The 25587-nt window shown below is 45.5% G+C and overlaps 1 protein-coding gene across 3 annotated transcripts in view; it reads right to left on the bottom strand.

The window, feature by feature from the left end:
* CYB561A3 (cytochrome b561 family member A3) overlaps window positions 1-25587 on the bottom strand; it is a 163538-nt gene that overhangs the window by 31300 nt on the left and 106651 nt on the right. For all 3 annotated transcript variants that reach the window (XM_085648515.1, XM_085648514.1, XM_085648517.1), the window contains 2 exons: window positions 8012-8166; window positions 2215-2377 (listed from right to left, as the gene is read on the bottom strand). In XM_085648515.1, the coding sequence (XP_085504641.1) occupies window positions 2215-2377; window positions 8012-8166 (318 nt within the window). The remainder of the gene's footprint in view (window positions 1-2214; window positions 2378-8011; window positions 8167-25587) is intronic.

Consider the following 25587-nt stretch of genomic DNA (forward strand, 5'->3'; position numbering starts at 1 on the left):
TTTGCCAGCACTGCTCAATCCATTACTCCCACCTACGCCTCAGGAACTGGCAATGCCAATTCTAGGGAAGGTGACAAAAGATACGTTAGCAGAGACTTTGCTAATGGAGAGTTCCTTAGTCTCCCAGGGTTTCAATTCAAACGGCGGACCTCGCCTGGGGTCACTTTATTTTTTTACCAGCTAAGATCTTTAACAAAGCAAGCATTCACAGACTTCCTAAGGCCATCTTCTGAACTTATATTACTCACTAAATATATTCTTCAAGCGGAACAGACAAGTCTATCTTCTTTTTGTGCTGATGTTATAGTGGGCACAAAACCACCAACACTAGGGAGTGGGAAGCAGACTTGGAGGGGGAGGGGTCTGATCTCAGAGAAATGCTGGTTCTATTGCTGCGCACAGGTTAAGGATGCTCCAATAACATACATAAATTAATTCAATTTAACTTCATACATTGCTATTACCTTACACCTGTGGCATGGTCCTGCATGAAGACTTAAATATTGGTCTAAAGTGTTTGAACTGCTGAATACTATGACTGGGGCCTCACGCGTGGCAATGTTGGGAGCCACCACAGACCGATCCAAACAATGCAAAGGTTCACTTCAATGGTGTTGGCAAAGAGGAGAGTTGCTATACTGTGGATGCACCGTGCCATACCTGGACTCAACCAATGGATACAAGATGATAGATCGTAGAGACCAAGTTGAAATATATATCATGTATCTGCATTCTAGGTCTTGTCCTAGGAATAGCTGATAGAGACTTCTAGCCACAGATTCCTTACCTTAAAATATTCCACAGGTGTCATACGGAAATGGCGTACGACTGCCTATGTAGGCGCCATCCCAGCATGCTGACCTCGGCTCCTTCATTGACTCCCCATCAGGGCGGATCCTGACAAACTTCACACAGGCATTTTTTACTTGCTTTTTGGACATTTTGTCGAAGTTGACTAGTATGCCTTTTTTCTCTTGCTATTTTTTAGAGATATCCCCAAGGAAACCTACTGGGTTTAACCCTTGTGGTGCCTGTCACAAACGGATGTCTGACTGACTACCACTTGATTTATCTGTAGAGTGGGACCACGACTCTGCACCCTGTGTGGAGTGCAAGATATAAACCGCAAGGCCACCAGCAAGCGGCCATGAAGCTTTTGACTATTTGCTTATGCAACTCTGTGCCGCTGCTGGTCCTGTTCGCAAGAGAGGTCTCGGGTCTGCTCCTAAAGTTGCTCGTGTCGATCTTTGTCACGATCCCGGACTTATATAGAGAAGTCTAACACAAAGAAGTCCAAGTCGCTCCCATTTTTCTGATGATGCGAGGGAACAACGCCGAAGATCCAGGCTCTGCTCCCCGGTTGTTCCTATGGCGTATGCATCTGACACTGGGTCTGCTATGTGCTTCCGAGTTCACCCCACCCAATTACAAGAATTTTATGAGGCCATGAGCCTCATTTTGGGGTACTTGAACCCCTTTTGAGCGCCTTCGAGCCCAACAGGTTCAGCAGGGTCTCCAACTGGGACTCCGCCGACGGGGAAGCCCTTGGCACCTGACGGGTCAAACTTCAGCACCAGTCAGGCCCACAGGATACATTGGTGGATCGTCTGCAACTTCGTAGCCTTCACTGGGGACAGTTCCAGTGGCGCTGTTACTAGTACCATCAACGCCCATCGGTGATGGCGATCCCATCATGCTTCCTGTCTCCGATATGGATCGGACCAGCATCACTCGACGCAGTGCCGACCAGACCAACACGGTCTAAATTGGAGATGGAGCCCTATTTTCATGGTGGTCCCTCTGAGGAACCCAAATAGGTCTTTCTGTGAAATTGGAAAATTCATGCAAAGTCATCTCAAAGAGAGTATTTTTTCAAGAGTCATCTGAGATAAAATAAAAAAGTTATTCTTGTAGAGGAAAGGTGTTTGGAAAGGGTTAGAAAAAATAATATGATCTAACTGGGACCTGCTACCTGCATCTGACTGATCCCACTTGCTAAACTTCATAAGGACTTCGGAGACCAGGAAGACAAAATTGAGAATCGCACTAAAATCACAGGACCCTTAGAAGTGGTGGTGCAACATAGAGTTGATTAGAGGTAACGTTTTTAAGAGTTCTGTGGTCCCGCTTGACTTGAAGGAATATCTTGTTAAGAAGATAATTAAAATACCCATCATGGTGGGCTACAATATTAGATATGAACTTTCTCCTTACCTGTCTTGCTTCCGAGCCATGCCGATCCGGACGTTGCCAAGACGGTCGAGAGAGCATCCACAGCACCAGTAGTCCGAAGACCCCAATCAACAAACCCAAGCTATTGGCGAAGAGTGCCTCAGGGGGCAGAGATGAATACTCTGCTGTGTTGTTGCTTGGCTTCCTAACAAGTTACAATGAAGAAGAAGCATGGATTAGCTCAGGCAAAATCATGCACAAACAAAGAGTCACTGCTTGGATTCACACAGTCTACCTCTGAAAGGAGACCCTAAGCTCCATGTATTTCCTTTAAGGCTTTATTTTGACATCCACAGCCCCATTCTCTGTCCTTATTGGAGAACTCCTCAGTAGAGGATGATAATAGAACATGTTAGATGGTGAAAAATAAATAAATCTTTGAAAGTCCTAGCAGCTCTACTACACCATAGCCCTGTCCCTCATATGCCACATGTTTTTCTCATCTAACTTCCCATTTTCCACCATTAGGGAAGGGGGACATTCTATACAGCTGCTGTTGTACAAGCGCATTGCAGTGCTGGTTTCTTACTTTACGTATTATCTGGAGAATTGCCTCCTGCTAGTCTCCTCCTTGCTCATTTTCTTGGGCTACCTTTTAGCCTAACAAGTAGCCTATTTTTTAAGGAATCTAGCTGAGGCAGGGCACTCATGCCAGAATATGACCACCCTCCAGCAGAGTTTGTATTGTTGTAGTATTCTGGTAGGAGTTTGGATAACCGTTTACTCCGATTGCAGCATATCTTCAGCTTGTATGCAGTGAAGGAGTTTCAGAAGTTTCTTTCTTTAAGAGGTAGACGTGAGTAAATACCTATTTTCACGGATTTCTGTTTGCACTGAACTGTTTTTTCTAGATACACCCTTCGCTCTGGCAGGCACGGACTTCCTGAATGGAGACTCGCCTGTATAAATCCTGCTTCCTGGATTGTGACCCTGATAGTGCAGAAACATAATACAATTTATTTTCCTGGAGTTTACTCATCCTTGAGCTGCAAGGATGCCATAACAAAGTGTTGTCAGAGTCAGAATTGGCTACTTGGACAATTTCATTGTTGCCTGATCTGGAAATCCTCGAGATGCTACAGGAAGTGCCACCAAGAGCTTTTAATTTTAAATTTCAGTGTCCTCTAGTGCTGGTATAGATACTCAAACATAAAGTACCATGTACATTCATGTTGCAGCAAGGAAGAGGGTTCATGCTCCACTGACCCTCACATCGGCCCGACTGTAACAATAAGGTACAGACGAGGTAAGGTCTGAACTGCAAACTCTGTACTATAAGTTAGCAAACAGCACCTATCATGAATTCTGATTCTTCTGGGGGGTAGGTGGGCTGTTGATGCTTGCTAACCTCTGACCTAATTGGGAGGAAGGGGTGAGTTGGACAATGCATAGAGGACAGAAGATTGTTCTACGTTCTCTACCAAGGAGAAAGGCCAGAGGGCCATTACAGCAGGTTTGTGCTGAGCTGACCCTGAGGAAGGGTATAAATAGTGGCCCGCTCTGTCACATGAATTTAGATTTCTGCATTCCCTTTTTTTAATTTCTCCTCCAAGAACCAATCTTAGGAGTCCAGAGCATCTTAATAGGACTGTCCTTAGACAATCACACATGAATTCTTGTTATCGATTTGACGTCACTTAGAACACCTTGGTGAAAAACGTCCTTGTTATTCATCTAGAAATCTATATGTTCAGCTGAACATGATGTTCGCCTTCCTCCCTGCAGGTGAGAAAAGGGTATCGGTTTCAAGGTGTACATGTCTTTATCAATGACCTGCAGTCTTCATGAAGGCATATGGAACAATACTGGAAGAGGTTAAGTGAGAAACCTTGGCTGTGAAAAAGATCATTTATTGTTTGAAGATGTCGCACCCGGAGAAAAAGTCTGGATTAGTAAATTGTCAAGGTAGAAAATAAATAGATTCCTTGCCTTCGGAGATAGCCTGGTAATACTACTGCTATATTGCTGTAACATGGACTTACAACTTTGGAAGGGTTTCATCTTCCTCCCTCTGATGAACTTCAGGTACTTCCTCCGACAATGCCTTTAGGCATATGGATATATTAATCTTGGTGTTTTAAAGTTCCAGGGCTTAAAAAAACCTGCAACAGTGTTACTATTTTGATTTTCTACTTAAGCAAAAATCTGTTAAATCCATCCTACTTGGGAACCAGAAAACAATTCAAGTCACTGATTTCTTTTCAATTGACGGCAGGGTACCAGTTCTAATATTTCCTTTTGTAGCAAAACAATATGTTTGCTCATCAAGATATTTGTGTGGGAAGGGAGAGGTAAGCAGGGTAGGAGAGACTGGTGGATTTCTTATAGTAAAATGGAAGGGGTTCACCTTACTCGGAGGACCAACTGGATGAAAGGGGTCTCTTATCACTTTTAGAAAAATTGGAGATCATGCTTCTGTAAGATCAATATCCTTTAACTGGTTAGTTGTCTTAGGTGATGAAAACACATGCTGCTGGTGCTGCTACCGTTATCCTCTGTTGGAGCCTCTCAGCCCAACAGGCTAGACAGTTCGGGGTATATGCTGCAGCTGTGGTGAAAGGATTTTGTCTGAAGAAAGATGACCTATTGTGGGCTCTACCCTTTTGTTTTGTTTTTTTATACTTGACGAAACCTCCTCACAGGGGAGGCACAACGTCCACCTGAGTGTGCTCTGGATCTGCTTTATTTCAACCTTTTGAAAAGTAATCCGCTTTTCCTTTAACAGTTTGTAGCAATGAAAAGGCATGTCCTCTTCTGCAGCAGCAGTTGCGCTCTACAAATACCTCTTCATTCATTCGTGTCCATTCCTTGCTGTTAAACTGCCAGAAAATCAAGAGGCATGCCATTGTATGCTAATATTATTGCTTTTTTAGGTAGAGCCTAGCGCTCTAGAAAATGACCTCTTGGAATCACTTCTGCTTTAAAAGCCACATGCATGAGTTTGCTGAAAAGCTGAAGTGATTAGCCATTGCGTGTGGCTTTCAAAAATTGAAAGCCCGCAATTGGCCAAAGGCGGGTGCATGTCCCACCTTCTCTCTAAACGTTAACTCCCCTGGCCTAGGGAGCGAGCAACAGTGCAGCCGGATGCCAGCGGCATTCCTGACATTCCTGGTCTAATTAGCACAGTCGCTTTAACTTTCGCGGCCGCGCTTGTTTGTTCTATAATTCCAACAAGGCTGAGTGCCGTTTTAGAGCAGTAAAATATAAAGCACTAACAACGCCAATAGCTCAGCACTTGCCTGTTAAAGGCAAGATCTATTGGCTCCGACAATGCTTGTTTCTCTCTCTTTTTACTAATCTTTTCTCTCCTTACTTAGCCCTGCCTTGAGTGTTGGGAGTCAGAACATTCAATGTGACAGTTGGACCGCATTTGAGGTTCTGTGAGACTGACAGTCACAATGATTTTCGCTTGCTGAATAAATTACACTATTTGTATCAGTATTCTGCTTTCTTTCACCATTTTTCCTAGTGATGAGGGTAGGACTGTGGCCATTTTGTTGCCATGCATGCTGTTCCCTGGTACAACCCTTTTCAGTTGCTGTCTCTGCATTTCTGCGGAGAATGATCCTGCTGAGGTGCTGTTTCAAGTGAATGTTCGCCATTCCTGTGTGAAGAGTGGATATGCCAGTCTGTGCCCTCTAGGCGTGCACCACATACGCAAAGAAATGCCATGTTTGTTCCCAAACAAGACAAAAGTCACTAGGTCATGATCGGCTAAGTTGCCTGTTCTTTTTCTCCCATATAGTGTGGAAGTACCAGCAAAGCCTGCAGAAAGCACTCATGGGTCAGAAGGGCAAACTGCCAATGGCAAATGAATTCCTCCTTAGAATACCCATCTTATTTGGTTGCCTCTCTAGTGCAGAGGGGAAGACTTATTTATTTCAGATTATGCTTGGACCACCAAGTTCTGTATTGCGGGATGTGCACTCAGAGTGAGCCAGCTTGTTTTTTAGAGGGCCTGTGTTTGGATTGCTGTAATTTAGACACATTGCAACATTGTGGTACAATGGAAAGTCAGTCCACAAGTTACCTTTTACATGCAAGTCACTATGAAATTCTGGCCTCAACAGCTTTCTGAATGGTCCTTGCAAATGAATTATACTCCTCTGAAGATGGAACAAAATCTTCGTGAAATTCCCACTCAGGGGAGACATGAAAACCACTGAAATGTTGCCGTTCAATTAATAAACCCATGTATGAATTGTTAGGATGTAGAAGATTCTCCAAGGTCTATGCCTTTCCTTTGATCTAATATCGACATCTGAGTCTCAGCCACTCTTCATAGCAGTACTTAAAAAGAAATTGTTTACAGGTATCCGAGAAAGATTAAGCTCTGAATTGCTGGTGCTGGACCACATGCCACAAACGCTTGAGCCTGCACCTTACATAGTACTGGAATATAATCTTTTGGAGTGAGAAGGCGCTGAGGCAATGCCACAGTGCCAGAGTCGGCAAGGCGTGGATCTATCAAAGTTGTTTAGAGGGGCTGAAGTGAAGGGATGGAGTGAAGGTCATGTTTCTCCTGCAACACTTACATTTCATTAAAGCTAAATTTGAACTCACTGCTCAATCCTGTCTTCATTACAGGGGTCACAAGTTGATGCTTACAGATATTTTGCACATATATTCTATCCCATAGGTACTTGGGCTCTGTTTTGGTGTGCTGATCTACTACCCGACATCAAGCCTCTCACAAACATCGCTCCTGCTTTAGTATTTGTTCAGATGTCTGCTGGTGGCTCGCCAACTTCCTTGGTGCAGTGTTCTTATCACCAGGATTTTTTATGTTTTAGTGCTGCTCAGATCCCAAGATTCCCTCTGTCCTAAGGTGTACCTGACCCTCTTCGCAGCAGGGGCGGAAAAACGTGTTTTGATCAAGGAAGGTACCTGTTGGAATATGTGGTGGATTTGCCAGATGTATTATGTTCGATCAACAATCGGAAACCCAGCAAGAAAAGCCTGAAGTAATAGAATTACAAGCAGACAAAGGAAGCAATTTGTTGGTCTTACTGAACCATAGACATATGGTGGCTGTCAAGGATAATTCCATGTAGTTGACTCCGATGGATCTTAGACAGCCATCCTCGTGTTCAACCAGAACCTGGGCATAGCCATCCTATTTTCAATGGACCAGTGGCTGACAGGCTAAAAGAATATGTCTCAAAAGAGAAAACCCTATTGGGGGATATTACAAGACTGAATGCATTCTAGGTTTCTTTATTCAAAGGGATGGAATGTGTTAGATCTCTCTCTTCTCACTTTTTCATCTGTTCCCCTTTGCATATATTCCTTTTAGTTAGTTTCCTCCTCCAACCTTCCTTTGGGCGTACCTTGTTTGAGTTGGAAAGTTCAAGGGTGATGGTATGAATGGTAGAGGTAACTACATTCTGAAGAGGATGAAGTGGAGGGATAGAGAGGACGTGAAAGTCCAGTTTGCCCTGCAATGCTTACATTTCATTAAAGATGAACTTGAACTAACTGCTTGATCCGGTCTTCATTACACTGGAATCCAGAAAAGAGGAACCAACATTACCCAAAAAAGCAGCATCTTTATACAGTAGCTGCATCACTTCGAGGAATGACTTTACCAACCCCACAACAGGAGCTACTTGGGCACCATCTAGTGTCGACTGGGAGCCCTAATGTAAAATCTTCATAATTCAGTCTGATGCCTGGAAGACCTCCCAAGACAAGGACCATGAGTGAGAACTTTTTATTTCAGAAATACAGCTTTAACGTCCCTCTATCACCCATACTGCTTAAAAGACGCATTACTTACAGGCTGAATATCAGCTTTTCATTAATTCCAGCAATGGCAGAAGCCAACGAAAGGGTGAAGATGGCTGACCCAAAGCACATGTGGATTGGTTTGTAGGCACTGCTGAACCAGGCAGGCAGCAGTGGCAAGAGGAAGGCGCAAAGTCCCGACATCCACTACAAACAAAAACAAAAAAATGGTCAAAGAGATGGCAGGAAAACAGAATAATGATATATGATGAAGCTGTAAAGAGATGCGGCTACGGCTGGAGAGAACAAGGCACCTCAAAGAGAAAGAGAAACATAAGGGTAGACTCAACAATAAAATAACAGTGTGTAAAGAGGCCATGGAAAAGACGAAAAAACAGCAAATAAAGTCAATAGAAAACAGTAATGTGAAAGCAATGGCCAGAACACGTGGCCACAGTTAGTGGTGAGAGACTGCAAGATTGTAGCCAGGCGACCAGGATAGAGTGCTAGGGAAAAGGGGAGAGTAAAGAGCACAATAGCAAGAATGACTGCACGGTGAAGAGTCGAAGAAACTGCAGGAAGGAATCCATACCATCTCACCAGACGGAGCTGGAGAGAGAAGACTGCACTGAAAGACTGCCACATAAAAGCCAGTTGTAAGAGTCTACAAAATAAAAACCCAATTGTTATGGGTGGCGGGGAGAGATTGCAAGCAGTTAGAAAAGTAGTAAAAGGGCAGGACACTTACAAAAGAGGAGAAATCCAGCAGTAACCGGAAGCAGAGGGCGAGGATGTAATGGACATTAAGCAACAGTAAGAGAACGAGTCACTGCTTGAAGTGATGAGTCTTACAGGCAGAAAGCTTGATAAACAGTTGGTTGGTGAGGGAAAGTCCGCCGATTTCCCGAGGTAATGCGAAGCTGGGAGGAGAATCCACTGGTGGCATTTCTGAAGCCATAGAAATAATGTGGAGGAAGTTCTTCTGGGGGACTCTCCATTAAGTTTAGCATTTTTGATAGAAAGAAGAAGATTTTCTACTACCATTTTACTGATAAAGTCTTACATTCATTGATAACATTAATGTAGAATTTTTTTTATAGAGGGAAAACCTACATGGACGCATAATCATACCAGTGTTGGGCATTAAAGTAGATATCCACCACCATAAAGTTCTCAAATCTAAAAATGAGTGCGTTCACTGGAATACGATGCTAAAGGAAAACTTTCTAAACGTGAGTGTGATACTTTCACTATAATCTGCACAATGTATTATTTTGCCGAGAATATGTATTAACGTTCAATAATAATTTGAGTAACATAGTAACCAGAATATATAGACCAAGCCTCAATGGCAATAACACATACATAGTGGGCTTAAAAAAATGCCTTGTTGTGCCTAATTGGATCCCTGCAGACAAAACATTCTGAATAAAAACAATACACAAAGCACACATACGTTTGGCAGATTTCCATCTGAACCTGAAGCTCCTGCCCCAGCATTACCACGCAGTGCCTTCTATATTGGTGCTAAAAATTGCCTGATGCCACCATTACAGGTAAGTGAATCTTATGCCGGGGCCACTTGAACTACATGAATCTGCTGCTGTAGCTTGGCGCTGAGAGGTGCCAACAGTAGCTGTCAAACTATGCTAATGCGAGTGCATAAAGAGCTGGGTAAAGCCAACGAAACAAGTGGGCTTTAATAAAGCATTTGAGAGTTGCAAGATCCTCCAAGTTGAAAGCTCGTTATCTAGGATTAAACCCAGGTTATTTTCGTTCACTGTAGGAACACAGTTTACTGTGTGATCCAGCCACATTTCCTTAGACCAAACGTTTGGAAATGGACCAATTAACATCATTCCAGCCTTGTCTTGAGTTAGTTTTAGCGGATCTAGTTACATTCTCGAGGAGCTGGGTAATTCTTGGGAGACTCACTTACGCCTGGCCTGGACATACACCTCAAAAAGGCCCTTTACCATTAGAGATTACACAGTAGAGTCATTGGCTCTTTTTGAATGCATTACAGATTTCAAAAACAAAGAACGTGAGGAAAGTAGCCATAATCAACAGAAAATAGACACTGACTGGTTTTGAGGTCTGACACTAAATGAGTAGAACTTGGTAATCAAAGTTTAGTTAAAGAAGACTATAGACCCCCTGGCAAAAACCGGCGTTCGGCCATTGCACCAAAAACGTGAGCGTCTAATACATCAAATAAAGACTGCATGTGATTTACAGAGTATATGCTATGAGCATTCTTTAACAGCTAATGTGAAACTTAAATTTCATGGCCTGATGAAGCAGCATGTTGTCGTGAAACACGTGTTGGCCTATGAATAAAAAGTATTGAATAAACCAGCGATCGATTCCCTACATTTTGATTATGGAGTTCTACTCATTTAGTCTGAGACCTCAAAACCAGTCAGTGCTTACTTTATTTACTTACAGGACTGGAGGGTGTGGTCCTGTAATCTCTTTTGAGGTCAGTGTCAAACCCTTTGAGAGAGCCTCTGTTCCCCTCCCCTTTAGATTTTGCAACAGAAAATAGAAACTAACCTACTCATTCCTCAGTCAATATGCTTTCCTCTGGAGTAGAATCAGAAAACCTGACGCGGCTGCATTGGCTGGCACTAGGGCAGGTCGAAATCCTAGCCGACTGCACAAATTAATTTGAAGAACGCCCTAATAAAGTGTCCAATGCCATCAGTGACTAGGAGCAGCACTGTATGATCCTGATAACGAGGCACAGAAAAAAGAAAATCTCCCTTATATATTTAACTACCAAAAAGAGAATCACCCCATGGATGATACAAAATATCATCAAGGCTTAAAGGGCACTAAATCGGGACTACCGCCTATTAAAATGTAATCACCTTGTGAAGGAACAGCAAGATAAAGTCAGGAAATTACACAGAGTACAAGAAGGTGTGGTTCGCCAAGAAACAGCACTCACACATATTCTCGGCAAAGATGCTCCATACATGCAATTCCAGAGACTCTCGAGCCTTCTGGAAAATAATTTTGGGCTAAACAATGACCACACCACGATATTCAGGGCTACCATAAGCAAGTATGGTCTCAGCACATACGAAAATATTCCTCTAGGCGAGAAGAGCCAATGGCAACCACAGCCAAAGGGCCCCACCAAGTCAATGCCAGCCCCCTGACTCAGAATCATCTAATAAGACAACCTGACTTGCAGGACTCCCCTGGAGACGTGACCAAGCGAGATGAGCCACCACCCCAGGAAACAGGAACAGTCATGGCAAAATCAAAGTTGAAGCAACTTAAGAGGGAAAAAGACGCATAATAAATTAATCTAAAAGAGATAGAAAAAAATAATACGGAGGTGCTGATGCGATGGTGCCCCCAGCCAAAATGGACTCCCTTGCGCCCCATATAAAATTGATCCCAAGCTCTGGGCAAAAAAATTCGCCCTTCTCTTTAGTGCAGTGAATCTCCAGCAAACAGTCCCAGATTCCTGGCAGGGGTCAATAATCCACCCAATCTTTGAAAGGAGAGATTGAGGCAAACCTGTAAATTGTTATCTAATAGCCTTCCTTGATAACAATTCCAAATACTACGCAACGTTAGTGCTGCAAGACCTACAAGAATGGGTGGACAATTAGGCATTTATCCCTTGGAACCAAGTAGCATTTCTTACTGGCCAGGAAACTTTATCCAACCTTGTTGCCTTGACCCTTTGCATTTAGAAGGAACTTGACTTAAAATCATCTTTATATGCCCGCTTCATTGATCTCAAAGCAGCATTTGACAGAGTCCCCCAAATATTATTAAGGGAAAAATTCACCAGCCTTGGGGTACCACTGAGAATCATGAGGGCCATCCAACTCCTTTACACGGACACCTGGCTGGGTGTTCAATTGGGCAGCGGCTCATAACTCTCGTGGAAAATATTGCGCAAATGCCGGGCTGAAACAAGAGTGTGTGCTCGCCCCTTTTCTTTTTCACATTTACCTTTCAAGCTTATCCACAGACTTGGACTCCGTAAATGCCTATCCACCAAAACTTGGCTGCCACCGCCTTACCCATATACTATACGCAGATGACCTGCTTCTGTTGAGCATGGCTCCGGTATGCCTGCAACAGGTCCTAGACACTGTCTCAATCTTCACCAAGCAGCAGGAACTAGAAATGAATCTTAACAAAACAAAGTAAGAAAATGAAAACATCCAGAGTATAGTGGATAGAAGGGGTCAGACTAGCAGTCCAGCCAAAATAGAAACATCTCGGGATATTCAAGAAGCACCTTCTTTGCACACATGGATGCAATGACAACCAAAGCTGCCTCTCTAACCTTTGGTTTTATCACCTTGTCGAAATCCTTACAAGGACCAATGATGGGCCCCCTTCACAAGGCATTGCCACAAAACTACTCCTGCTTATTTTGTATGGCTGTGAAATAATGATCCAAAACAAAGGTGGCAACGTTGCGGGGTCTGCTAATCGGTAATACATATCGGGCCATACATATACTCCCAAACTACACATCGCAGGCCCAACTATGCCTAGAGCTAGGCTTGATAAAACAAATCAATGGCCATAAAGTGCAGCTTCCTAGAAATGTGTAATAAATTCAGATTAGCAGAGAATAACACATTAGCAGCACAAGCATAGATTGATATAAACCAGCCAAACTCAATATCTGTTTTTAGACATGATTTCTGTGATGCTTAGCAGCTGCTACAAGCCCTCGATTTATGGAGAGCAAGGACTTCAACAGCTGAGTAATTAAAAACCTTAAATAGATCTACCAGTTTCATTTCGCTGCAAGAAGACAAAGAGACCCTGGCAAAGTGTGCACATGCATGGCAAAGTATCAACTCCTACGACACTTTAAATCAGCAAGCATACTTTGAGCAAGGATTTTTTAACTATTATAAACTCAAACTCATGCACCTCCGCCTAGTAACCCAGCCAACTCTGAAACAACTACCCCACTGGCTGAAGCCAGTCAAGACAAACTGTAGACTCAGTGTCGTAGAAAAGAAACCCTAATGCACATCCTCTGCCCCGCTGTGCTAAGAGATCGAAGAAGGAGGTTGCGGTGCCCTTTTAACCAAGTAGCTGCTTGAACATTGCAGTATTGAACCCTAAATTTATACAGCTTAACATCAGGGTGGTAAAGTTCCTGGAAAGTTTTGAAGCCAGAGTAAGAGCCACAGGAAAGAAGCAGTAACAGAGACAAAGCTTTTTAAAGACCTGGATTATGCACTGACACTTTGAACCCTCCATGGACACCCCTGACATACTTTAACCCCCAAGAACAGAGCACGATGTGATTTAAAACTGCAACTTACAGTCATTCACAGCTAAGAACATTGGCACACACCCAGTCCCAGTGCCTAATGAACGTCCTTTTTAGGTCTCGCCTGGCGTAGGCTGCGCGCATGCGCAGTCTCGCTGGCGAGATTTAACGTTAACGTATTTGCTGTAAGGGGCTTTAAGCTCCGCCCCTCCGTTCCATTGGCTGGCGTCACCGTTTATGGTAAACAGTGGCCAGCCGTTGGAACAGAGCTGTGCATGATGTATTTGTTCGGCTTTTTGAGCCGTCCCACTTGGACGGGCTCACCTGAATTACATTGGTCGCAAAAGGTTTGTTATCTTTACGGGGCCATGTGTTTCAAAAACACATGGCCCTATAAAGAAAAGAAACCTTTTAGCAGGCGAGGCCGGCAGAAAAAGCCGAGCAAATACGTCATGCCGAGTGCCTGTTTTACTTCTGCTGATTGGCGTATTCCATTATGGGGTTTGCACCAGGGCACAAATAGAGAAAATACAGTTTGTTCTGTATTTTCTGCTGTGTGATTATCGAGTGCTCACAAAGGAAGCTGAATTTGGCACCTTTGTAGTCTTGTTCAACGCATTTGAAAAGTGGAGCAAAATGTGTTTGCTTTGCTTCCTGTAAAACCAGAAGGAAATACCAGGTATCTCCATGTTTTGCGCTGGTGTAAACTTGGATGCAATAATTTCCAGCATTTTGACCAATTTTGCTTCATTTTTTAGTATTCAGATTGTACAAATTAAGATGGTATTCGCACCAAACTGACAGTCATTAGAAAGTATAGAATTCGAGGATGTACCGGGGTTTGCCCAAGCTACTGTACCCATGTTCCCAGGAGCGGGTACCTTCACCCCTTCCTTGCCCACCCCCTCACACCTCCCCCTCAAATGGTTCCTGCTCCAGTGCCCCGTCATTGTGTCATACGCAGATACGCCACGCCACTCTCTGCCTCATGGCCTCCCACTTCCACCACCATACCCCCCTCCCGCAGTCGACAGGAGATAAAACCAGGATGAGTAGGGGAAAGCCAGAGGAGGCGAGGAGAAGAGCTGCGGGGGCCCCGGCCCGGGAGCCGGAGCAGCGGGCCTCTCCCCTGTGATAATTTATCCTCACACCACTCCAGGCGGGATAGAGGGGACAGGGAGGTATGTGCGGTGAGAACTAGCACTATTTCTGGATAGATCAGCGGGATATACCATGTTTCCTGGATATGGGTGAGTTAAGCCTCAGATCTGCCACCCCGCACAGGTTCAAAGATAGCCTGTAGAACTGTAGGCGCGAAAGGACAGACTGTATTTTCTAGCCTCCATTTCTAGGAGGTTTATCCCTGCCTGTAACCAACCCTATGTTCTTTAAAAGGCCGTGACATGGGTCATATGTGGTCTCTCAATGGGCGCTTTTAATAATGTAGGCTAACTCCCTGTCAGAGACTCCCTGACATTGTTGTGGGATTTAGCTCCATATCCATTTCACAACTCTTACAATTCTGGCTTCTAATACTAGAGCTGTCCCACCAGTCAGACTGGATCACCGATGTAATCCCTTTTAGAGAGGAGGAAATAACTATTCAAACTGTAACCCGAGTTCACGATCAATTGGTATAGTTCCGCGGGTAAGGTGCCTGCTTCCGTTTTCTGTGTCTAATCTGCTGTAACTCTCGTGCTCCAAACCCGGACCAAGAGCCTGCTGAGGAGATCAGCCTATCACATGCACATCACGTGTTTCAGTACTTCCAGCAGGGTGTTGTAGGTGCCTACTGTACAGATCTCCGTCGTCTATGCTGCTGGACACCATAGGCTACTCAGTAAGGCAGGTCTGTAGGTCGAGTGCCTGCTGTGGAAATCTAGGAGACGCTCGCATATTACACATTGCACTACGTGTAGTATAGCTCAGTGTGTTAATAAGACCCCTTCAGGGAGTTTGTGTACAGTCTAAAAAAAAGTCTGGATTCAATCCTGGCAAGGCAGCGCAGCCTTTCATGCTTCAGGCGATGACAAAATGAGTGACATTTGGTTTCTCTCTTGGAAAGCCATCTTGTTTATAGTGCTCGGGTGTGCTGTTACCATTAACTCTCTTTCCCGTTCATGCCTCTAGAGTTCTCAAATTAAGAACCTTCTTGAAGTGTTTGTTTTGAAATGATCTCTGGAAAATAAATATACATTATTATAAACATTATAATTATTTAAGCATACATAAATCTACCAGTGCATTGAAGCGCTGTGTGAACAGAAGCTGTATTTACCAAGCATTGAAGATTTTATCAGCGTGGAAGGATGACTGCTGGAGTAGGCTCTGCCACGATTAAAACATGTGATCTATAGATTATATACTGGTTTTCCTGCAGGTGCGTTATCCTTTGGAGATACCATACTAGGTTCAAATTAACGGCACAGAAGATATAAGAATAATAAGTGCAATGCATCTATGTGTCCAAGTGAATGAACTGCATACGAATGTGTTATGACACCAGCTATTGTGAAATTAATAAGCACCTGAATATTTAGAACAAACCAACATTTCATACCACGAATATTCACTTCCGAGCATTCCAGACTCTCACAAACAAAACCACCGGAGGTGAGAACTGTTGATTGTAGCTAGAAATATTAAACTTAAATTTCAAGGCTTTGCTAATCATTTCTGTTAAGCTTTGCCTCTCCTTTTCCAGTTCCTTAAAGGTTTGAACCAATGTAAACTTTTTTAATTAAACGTGTGCGGTGTCACCAGTGTATTTCTTGTACAGTTCCATTAAACCCCCCCCCCCCAATCCCCCTGAGATCACAAGTCACGTGTTTAGGATGCATGCATTTCAAGCTGTTGTTATTGTAGTATGTGGAGCTAGGTTTAATCCATCAGATATTCTTTGCTGATTTTCATCTAGGTGGTCTCAGAAATTGGATGCTCAATTAAATAAGGCATAGTGAGGTAAAGTGATTTGCAGAGTATGACTCAATTTGGTCAGCAGGGGTATTAAGACACAGGGAAAAGATTGTGAAGAACATATAAAACCAAACTATTTTGCCAAATCCTGATGAAGGCTATTGCTAAGAAGCCGAAACTATGTGTACATAGTTAATAATTCCCCAAGAGACCACTGCCTAAATGAAGAGGGGTTTGGCGACTTGAAAACATAAAAGCATAATTGATGGTCAAATAAGAGATTATATTATCTTTAGAGATTTCCCTCTCCAAGTCTGATAACTAGAGTATAAGTGACAACCATGCTTAGATAGGGTTTTGAATGTTTTTATATTGTTATGTGATACAGTTTCTCTAAAGATGTGCTATGTAATGAACTTTTGGATTTTTCTAATTCTATGATTGAGGGATATGTTATTGCTGAACATAGATATTGAATTGTGAAAAAAAAGATAAATATTAGTGAATCTCTTGCCCTATCCTCTTTGAAACTATTTTTTTTTTTAAACATACTTTATTAAATTTCTTTTCCATTTACATCACAACAGTGTGTACAGCTTGCTACGTCTTTGAAATCCAAACATGGTTACATATGTCCGCTGCAGTTCTCCACTACAACCCAGGTACATATAATATCTTAATGCAGCTATTTAACAGTCTGTATATGAACTACAAGAGATTGATCATTTACTACAATCATATTTCAACTGTATTATTTCTAACTATGCCCAACTCCCCTCTCCCCACCCTTACCGGTCTAACACGTACTTCTCTTTCCTGCCTTGCATGCATAAGAATCAGTCTAGGTTTGTTGCATGGTCGCTTGCATGTATTTTAATACATCCTGTGCATATTTCGTCGTCGGGGCATGGTTATCCTTCTGTGCACTTGGTAATGGCACGCATAGCGGGACTTAAACTTCGTCTATGGACTTTGTGGCTTCTAGCAGAGCATCCCATTCCAATGCTATTGGTACTTTTCGTAACCCTTTGAGCTCTTCCCTACCTAGTGTTACTCTCTCTGCAGTGCCCCAGCGTATTAGTTCCGTGTGCCATGTCAATACCTCCGGGGATTTCCGTGACTTCCATCTCATCGTAATGTTTCGTATAGCTAGTATAAGTGCTAGATCCATAAAACGTTATTGCACTTTATATTTGGACGTTTGTTTATGCAGCCCTAAAATGCACTCCTCCACCGTATCCTGCACTTCACGGTATGCCGCTTCTCCTATTCTATGCCTTATGGTGTCCCAGTATACCCGTAATCTTGGACAGGCCCATAACATATGAATTAGGTCTGCGCTTTCTAACCAACATCTCGGACAGTGATGCTGTGTTTGAGGAAACATTCTGTCTAGTCTGTGTGGAGTGAGGTAGGCCCTGTGCAGTACCATAGTCTGTATGAATTTGAATTTCGTGTTCCTCGATGTCTTCCTTGGGTGTTCTAATACCCTTATCCATTCCTTATCTGTGAAGTTCCTGCCTATATCCCCCCTCCCATACAGCTTTCAGTGTGTCCAAAGGGGCCACTGTATGTGCGCTGATGCCAGTATAGAGCCATCTTATAAGGTGGCCGACCCCTTCCCATTTAATCCACCATTTTAACCAGGTCATTAGTGGGGGGCTCCTGCCTGCGCGGGGCCCAATGTGTTTTAACGTATTGTGTCAGTGCAGCGTGCACCAGATACAACTGTGCCGGGGCCCCGGTTTCGTTAACGAATGTGTCATGGTCAAGTAGTATCCCATCCCCGAACAAATCCGACATCGTGGCAATCCCCACATTTGACAATGGCATCAATGTGCGCTTCGTAATGCTGCCACTCTCCAGGGGGGTCCCCACTAAAGGGATGTTACCCGCTTATGCCTTGGTCGGCTGTGTATACTGCAATGCCGCCTTCCAACATCGAAGTGCCGTGGCTAGTAGAGGGGGGGTCTCTCGGGGGCCTACCACCTGGTAGCAGCAGTGCATGTAGTTTACCATTATCTATGTCTGCCTCTGTGAACACAATTTCCTGCAAGTTGCGGCCCGCCGTCCAGTAAGATAGCCACTGCAATTGACAGGCGTAATAATATGCTTGTAAGTCTGGGATTCCCAGTCCACCCATACGTGTACCTACTTGCAACTTTTTAAAGCTGATACGGCGTCTGTCCCTACCCCAGACTAGTTCAATGAGCATCGTGTTCAATAATTTGAATGTGGTGTGCGGCACCATTAATGGTAAATTAGTAAAGTAATATAAAAGTCTCGGTAGGACCACCATTTTTGCAAGGGCCGCCCTTCCCTTCACAGACAGTGGTAGTGCCGTCCAGAACACAACGCTGGAACGCAGGGCGCGGATTGCTTTGTGTAAGTTACCATCTAGCATATTTGCATGCGTTCTGTAAATTTGTATACCTAGGTATTTAAAGGTGTCCGGGGCCACCTCTATATGTGTGTCTCCAAAGTCCATGTGTTCAGTCCTTGTATGCTCTGTAAAAAAGAAAGCATGTGACTTCCTTATGTTAATGGCTAATCCTGACACCGTGGCGAATCGACGGAACGTGTCGTGTATTGCAGCTAGAGGCATGTTGAGGTCGTGTAGATATAAAAGAATGTCGTCTGCGTATGCCGAAAAAAGGTGCTGTGTGTGTCCCAGTAATATGCCCCGCATCGGGAACTCTTTCCGCAGAGTTGTTGCCAGCGGTTCCAAAGCCAGTATAAATATAAGAGGTGACAGGGGGCAGCCCTGCCTAGTCCCTGTATGTATTGTGTATTCTTTTGAAATGTGGTTGCCCGTGCGGGCTCTAGCTACAGGGGCCTTATATAGTAGACGTAGCCACGCGATATATCCCTCCGGTATCCCAAATTTACCCAGGGCTTGAAACATGTATTCCCAATTTATGGAATCAAAAGCTTGTCTTAGGTCAAGTGAGAGACAGCCCGTGTGTGGGTATCGGCTTGGGGCTTCCGACATAAGATGGTGCAATTTCCTGATATTCAAGGACCTGCTGCGTGACGGTAAAAACCCGGTTTGATCAATATGTATGAGCTTAGACAGGGAGGGCAGTAACCTGTTAGCCAGCACTTTACTTAAGATCTTGTATTCTGTGTTTAGTAGGGACAACGGCCGATAGTTGGCCATATCAGTAGAGTCTCTCCCAGTCTTCGGGAGTGATATAACTAACGCTTGCCCTGTTGTGGGCGGCAGGGCTCCCTCCTTCCACACAGTTTTGTACAACATTTCCAGCTGAGGGACTAGTAAATCCACGTATGTACTATAAAATTCTATTGGGAGCCTGTCCATGCCAGGGGTTTTATTTCGTGGGAGGCTCCTTATGGCGGTACGTATCTCAGATTGTGTAATGGGCCCGATAAGGCCTTTCTGCGCCTCCGCTGTAAGCCTTGGGTATGTAAAATTAGAGAGGAAGTCTGTTGTTTGGGACTCCAGGTCGTGGTCTGTGGCACTGTACAATGTGGCATAAAAATTGCAGAAAGCTGCATTAATGTCTGCTTGGGTATGTACCTTATCTCCTTCCAGTGCTATAATCTCATGTATAGCCACTGTAGGGGGAGCATCCCGGATCAACTTAGCAAGCAATGCGCCAGACCTGTACGTTTCCGCGTGGGCTCTCTTTGTGTATGCTTGGTAGTCAATGACCCACAGCGTCTAGTGTTTCTGCATGCTTTATTCTTGCTTCCTGCAGCGGGCCCTTACTGTCAGCGCGTGTGACTGCTTCCTGCTCTAGCTTTCCCATTTCATCTTCTATCTCCTTTAATTTCTTATGTATTTCCTGCCTGACACCCACTGTCGTACTGATTGCTTTCCCCCTTATCACCGCTTTAAAAGCATCCCATTCTATCAGTCTGCTTGTCGCCGTGTTGCTGTTTATTGCAAAGTAATGGTCAATGGTCCCGGAAAGGTCACTGGGTCTTCCAGCATCTGCGGCCATAGCCGCCATGTGGGGACTGGCGTGGGTACCTTCCCCCAGGCCACAATGACCTCTAGTGGGTTCTGGTCCGAGAAGGTTTTTGGCAAGTATGTGGCGTGGAGCGTCTGCATTGCTATTCTGGTGGAGCAGTATATCCTGTCTATTCTTGTGTGTAGGTCATGCACTGCGGAGTAATAGGAATAATCTGGTGTCTCGTCCTCCACACATCGCACAGTTCCCAGCCCTTTGCCCATCTATCTAGCGCCTCAGCTTGCCTAAACACACCTGCTCCATGCAGCGGTGGGTGTGACCTATCTAATGCCACATCCATCACTGCATTGCAGTCCCCTCCCAATATCCATGGCTGTGATTCCCATCCTGCCAGTGCCCCACTCACTACGTCCCAGTACTTATCTTGTTCCAAATTCGGAGCATACACCGTGCCAAGCACTACAGATTGACCATCTAGTGTTCCTTTCACAAATATGTATCTGCCGAGCTTATCCACCCTTTGTTCCGTGGCTTGAAATGGTACACCATGCCTCACCCAAATTGTGGTTCCCCTGGCATAGCTGGAGTAGGAGGTGGAGAAGATTTGTCCCCTCCATTTTTTGCGCAGCTTCACCGCTTCGCTATCCATCATATGGGATTCTTGCAGATATACTATTTGTGCTTTGCGGCGTTGTAGCTGCGCATGTATCCTATGCCTCTTCTGCACTGTTCCCATGCCCCGTATATTCCACGTTATTATGGTGTAGTTACCCTGCGATGTCATTGCTATACCTTTGTGTCTGTGGGAGGATTAACGCGACTCGCAGGTGCAATGGCCCACCCAACGTTTTCCGTACCGTGAGACCGTCCCGCCCCCCTAGCAACCCAATACTCGGTCTGGTCACCCAACTATACCGGACCATACAACTTAACTGAAACAAGAAAAAAAACTCAGTGGTCCTCCATAGTGCCTTTGCCATATGGGGGACAACGCTAGCGCTCCACATGTGGCGTACTCCCGTACAACAATACTGTTAAGCTTACTACAGAACCTGGGCCAACTTAATAAAGGATAATGTGAGTAGACCCGCCAATATCGCGGACATGTTACAAAGAACCATTCTACAGTTACAGAAGATATACTTGCGGGTACAATCAGCCATATAAGTCTTTGATGACTTGCGGGGTCGGAGATGGGAACAGTGCAACGCTGCTTTCAGAGTCGGATTCGTGCGTGGCTTCTTCTTCTGAGGAGGGCCGAGCCGTCGCCTCCAAGGTGTTCGCGAGGGCGGCCGCGGCTACTAGTGCCTTTGCTTTGGTCTGTTCCATCTGCTGTTTCGTGATGTACTGCCTCGCAGGAGTCCTGTTCACTTTTCGTCGTCTTTTTCCAGGTGAGGTCGCCGTGCTGTTCCCGCTTTTCGCCGAGCTCTGTGAGCCGGTCGGTGCAGCGCTCGTTAGGTCCATCACTTCCAACCAGTCGTCCACATCTCCTGGGCTTTCAAAAAAATAGGATTTTTGTTCATGTAGGATTTTTAACCGCGCCGGGAAAAGCAGGGCATATTTCAGGCCCAGGTCTCTGAGTTTTTGTCTTGACTGCCAGGAAGGAGGAACGCTGTCTCTGAACCATCATTGTGTAGTCCGGGTATAGTGAGATTTTTGTGTTTTCAAAATTTATCGGAGATGATTCACAGGCTTTCTGCAGTAAAAGGTCCCGGTCTTGAAAGTTCAACAATTTCACTATTAACGGTCTAGGTGGAGCTCCCGGTTTTGGGCGACCCATAGGTATCCTGTGCGCGCGCTCTATACAATATTGCGTGGAGAGCCCTTCGTTGGTGACATGATCCCGGAACCACTGTTCCATATATGTTGACGCATCATTCCCTTCACTTTTTTCTGGTAGGCCAATGACTCGTATGTTGTTCCTCCGGGCTCTTCCTTCAGCATCCTCCACTCGATCCAACAGGGTGGCTACTTGTTCTTGCAGCTGCATAACCTTAGTTTCATTCTGTGCTAGTCTCGGGGCGACACCCTCCAGCGTCGCAGTATTTACCTTTACCTTGTCTGCCAATTTAGTATGGTCTGCCCGGAGCAAGCCAAGGCCAGTAGACAGTGTCCCTATTTCTAGCTCTATCGCCTTTCTGGAATCTCGTACTTCTTGTAGAATGAGATCCAGCTTATCCACTGGGACAGACATCGCAGACAACACCGCGCCCTCAGGTCCGGCCTTGTTACCGGTAGGATCCGCCGTATCCGGGACAGTCTTGTCCTCCCTGGTCGTGCTGCCTTACTCCCTTACACCCCATACTGCAGACGATTCAGCAACAGGTAGCTTAAATGCCCGCGTTCCCGCGTGTTTCTCCTGCGTCACTAGCACTCTCCGTAGCATCCTTCTTGGCATTTCACTACAGCGTCGCTGCTTTCATATGGGTCCGGCACCGGTTCACGTCGTTCAGGCCGGCTGCTTACACTTGTCCCCCACGCCCGTTTATATCCTGCACGCCATGTTGTCGCCCCCTCAGCCGGGCGGGACCCCGATGTGTTCGTTCTTTGCCACGTGGCGGTGGTAGGCGGCGTAATCCTTGCGTTAGTCCACACAAAGTGCCAATTCATCGGCCTCGCGTTTCATCCACCGTGGTTGTTGAGAATTACGCTGTCACCCACAGCATTCGGTGGCCTCTCGTCATACAGCCTCCTTCCGATCTGTTACACGTCACCCTCTTGCAGTCTCGTCGACGTAGTTGAGCCTGTGGTGTCATCTCGTTTCAGCCGGGAATCTTCACCAGGTGATATTGGCTGCCCTCTTCTCTGCCATGGGCCCTGCACTTGCTATTCCACCCTGTGTGGTCTCACAGGCTCTCTCCCATCCATGCAAGAGCCTCGGGCACCGCCATTTTCCAGAGCATTGCCCAGTACTTTCGTGCTGCACCATTTCACTCCCTGCACACCACCTCCAGGCCGGCGTCTCCCGCACTGCCCGTGTCCCGACAAGGCTCTCGCCGCTTTGTTTCTCGCTGCGCTGCGAGGCAGTAGGCCGCCCGCATCCCAGAGCTTGCGTAGCTTCTGGCCCCGTTTGCCTGCTTCCACCTCTTGCGCAGTTCCTCGAACGCGGTGTCTACCACCTCCGCTCGCCTCCGATGCGTTCCACAGCAAAGTCGCTCCGGCTGCGCGGTCCCGCGCTAGTTGCGGCGAAGCGTGGCAGCTCTTCCAGGCGCAGGCTGGTGTCCCGACTCAGCCCTCCACTCCGAGCTGCCCTTTGCCCCGCCCGGCCTCCGGGGACGTAACCACCGCCGATCCCGGCTCTTCCGGTATGCCGGCTGCACCGAGTCCTCTCACTCGCCACAGCCGCCTTTTCCGCTCTTAGGAGGCTGTCCTGCGGCGGTTAGCGGGTACGACTCAGGATGTGATGCGCCCAGGTCCGGAGCTCGTCTAAAAGACGACCGCCATGCTTGGCTGCCAGCCACGCCCCCCATCCTCTTTCAAACTATGATACAAAATGTATGATATGGATATCAGTTTTGATTTAGAAAGTCAAGCATTGCGTGCAAGGCTCTGCAACAGGTTTGAGAACAGGCCTGAGATTGTGTTGTGCCTTTTGGGTAAATGGGTTGCACCCTGTGGGGTGAGAATATCCTGAATACTAAAAAGAGGTTTGACTGACTGGTGTGGATTTCAGGTTTTTGTGAACATTACGTTTTTTAGGCTTCTAACCTGATGTTGAGTGTGTCCCATAAATGGTACCTTCAAGTTTAATGTCTTTGCCCCTATGTTTGCGCATATTAAATTAGTATTTTCTGGTGAATGTCTAAATTGTAAGTTTCTGTGTTGTGTAGAGTAACAGTGCTCACTTTTAGTGGTAGCTTGACTTTTTCTAGAGCACATTGATTTGGGAAGACATACTTCTGCTCAAGCTGTCTACCAGTGAGCCAAACAAAGTATCAGAATGAAACACAAGTCTGCGTTTGTTACTAAGTTGACCGTGTCAGGACCTCACCAGGGAATATAAACATTACGAAATGTTTCTTTTTTATCCACTCTGCATCTAAACCTCTGTTTTTGATCCATTTGGGCAGAAGAAACTGCCTGTCATTCATCAGAAGATGTTACTGCATTGTTGCCCTGACATCCACAGATGGTCCTCAGCTGGAGGATGATCTTGATGTCATCTGTGTACATTTTGTACAGAAGATAGTGAAGGACAATTAGTGAGGCCAAGGGGTTGAAGACAAGGGTTGAAAAGTCTACTGCAAAGAGATTCCACAGGCTACCTTCCTGGTTGTTTAGTTTAGAAAGCTCGTAAATATGTGTGGGTGTGGTTGAAGATAAATGATTGAGTTAAGCTGAGACTGATATGCTAGGAATGTTATTACGCTAATGCTTTAGGCACCCACTATATTTGTAACACTGGGCGTAGTTCGCTGTGTTCCGCTATGCGGAACTCTGCTTAGGGCAAACAAAACCTCTGCCACGCTACGCGGAACTCCGCGAGCAGCGAAGTGCATTAGATAAATGCCGTTCGCAGGGATTTTCATTACGAACTGCACCATGCACAGCACAAGCGGGCGCTGCTTCCTTTCTGCCGCTCGAGTACATTTTTACTTGAGCTGCAGGTTTCTCAACGCGAACGGACGGTTTATCAACGCGAGCGGCTGCGAGCTTACGTGACCACTCTCAGTGAGAAATCTGACCACCCACGTTGAGAAATCTCACCAGCAGGTAGATTTTCCATGTTCGCGCTCGCCAACTTGATGTTGACTAACGAGAGCGAGGAAAAAACACCGCTCCGCAGCGCGGTCTTGATAGCGTGGGTGGGGGGTGGGTTATGTTTGGTGTCTATGTTCAGTAGTTGCTGGCAATGACTGAGTGTTACATGCTGCAGGACTGGCTGAGTGGCTGCGAAACACCAGGTATTTGTTGGTGGATAGCACAAGTTACTCAGCGATAGGAACAACGAGCCAACCGCTGCTCCACTTCCTTACCTCTAATGTCAGGGGCCTGAGTGACTGCAGAAAGATACAGAAGGTGGTGGCTTATCGCAAGAGACGTAGTATAGATGTTGCAATATTGCACTAATGTAGAACGCAGGGCGCTCGTTATGCAGCAAGATTTACCACACATGTTCATGGTGTTTTAATCTGGGTGTGTAGGGGGTCGGGAGTCTGCTTACTGGAGGCATGGATAGACCGAGGAGGCAGTTTTGTGATGGCGAGATGTTATTAGGCTGATTTGGCGGTCCTGTTGGTCCGGCTGTATGGGCCAAACTACGATGACACACAATTCTATCATTCACTACATGCACGTCTCCTGCAATGGGGCAATTTACTACAGTTTTGGGATGGTGATTTTAATTGCGGATTAGACGTAGCCTGCGATCACTCTATGGTCCCACCCAAGAGACCCTCAGTGGCCACTCGGCCTCTTCTAGACATATCTGTCCAAGATGGCTTAAAAGACATATAGCATCATAGGTACCCCACGGGATGGGGATATACTCACTATTCTACAGTG

The sequence above is a fragment of the Triturus cristatus genome, chromosome 3_2 (assembly GCF_964204655.1).
Source record: "Triturus cristatus chromosome 3_2, aTriCri1.1, whole genome shotgun sequence".
Taxonomy (NCBI): Eukaryota; Metazoa; Chordata; class Amphibia; order Caudata; family Salamandridae; genus Triturus; species Triturus cristatus.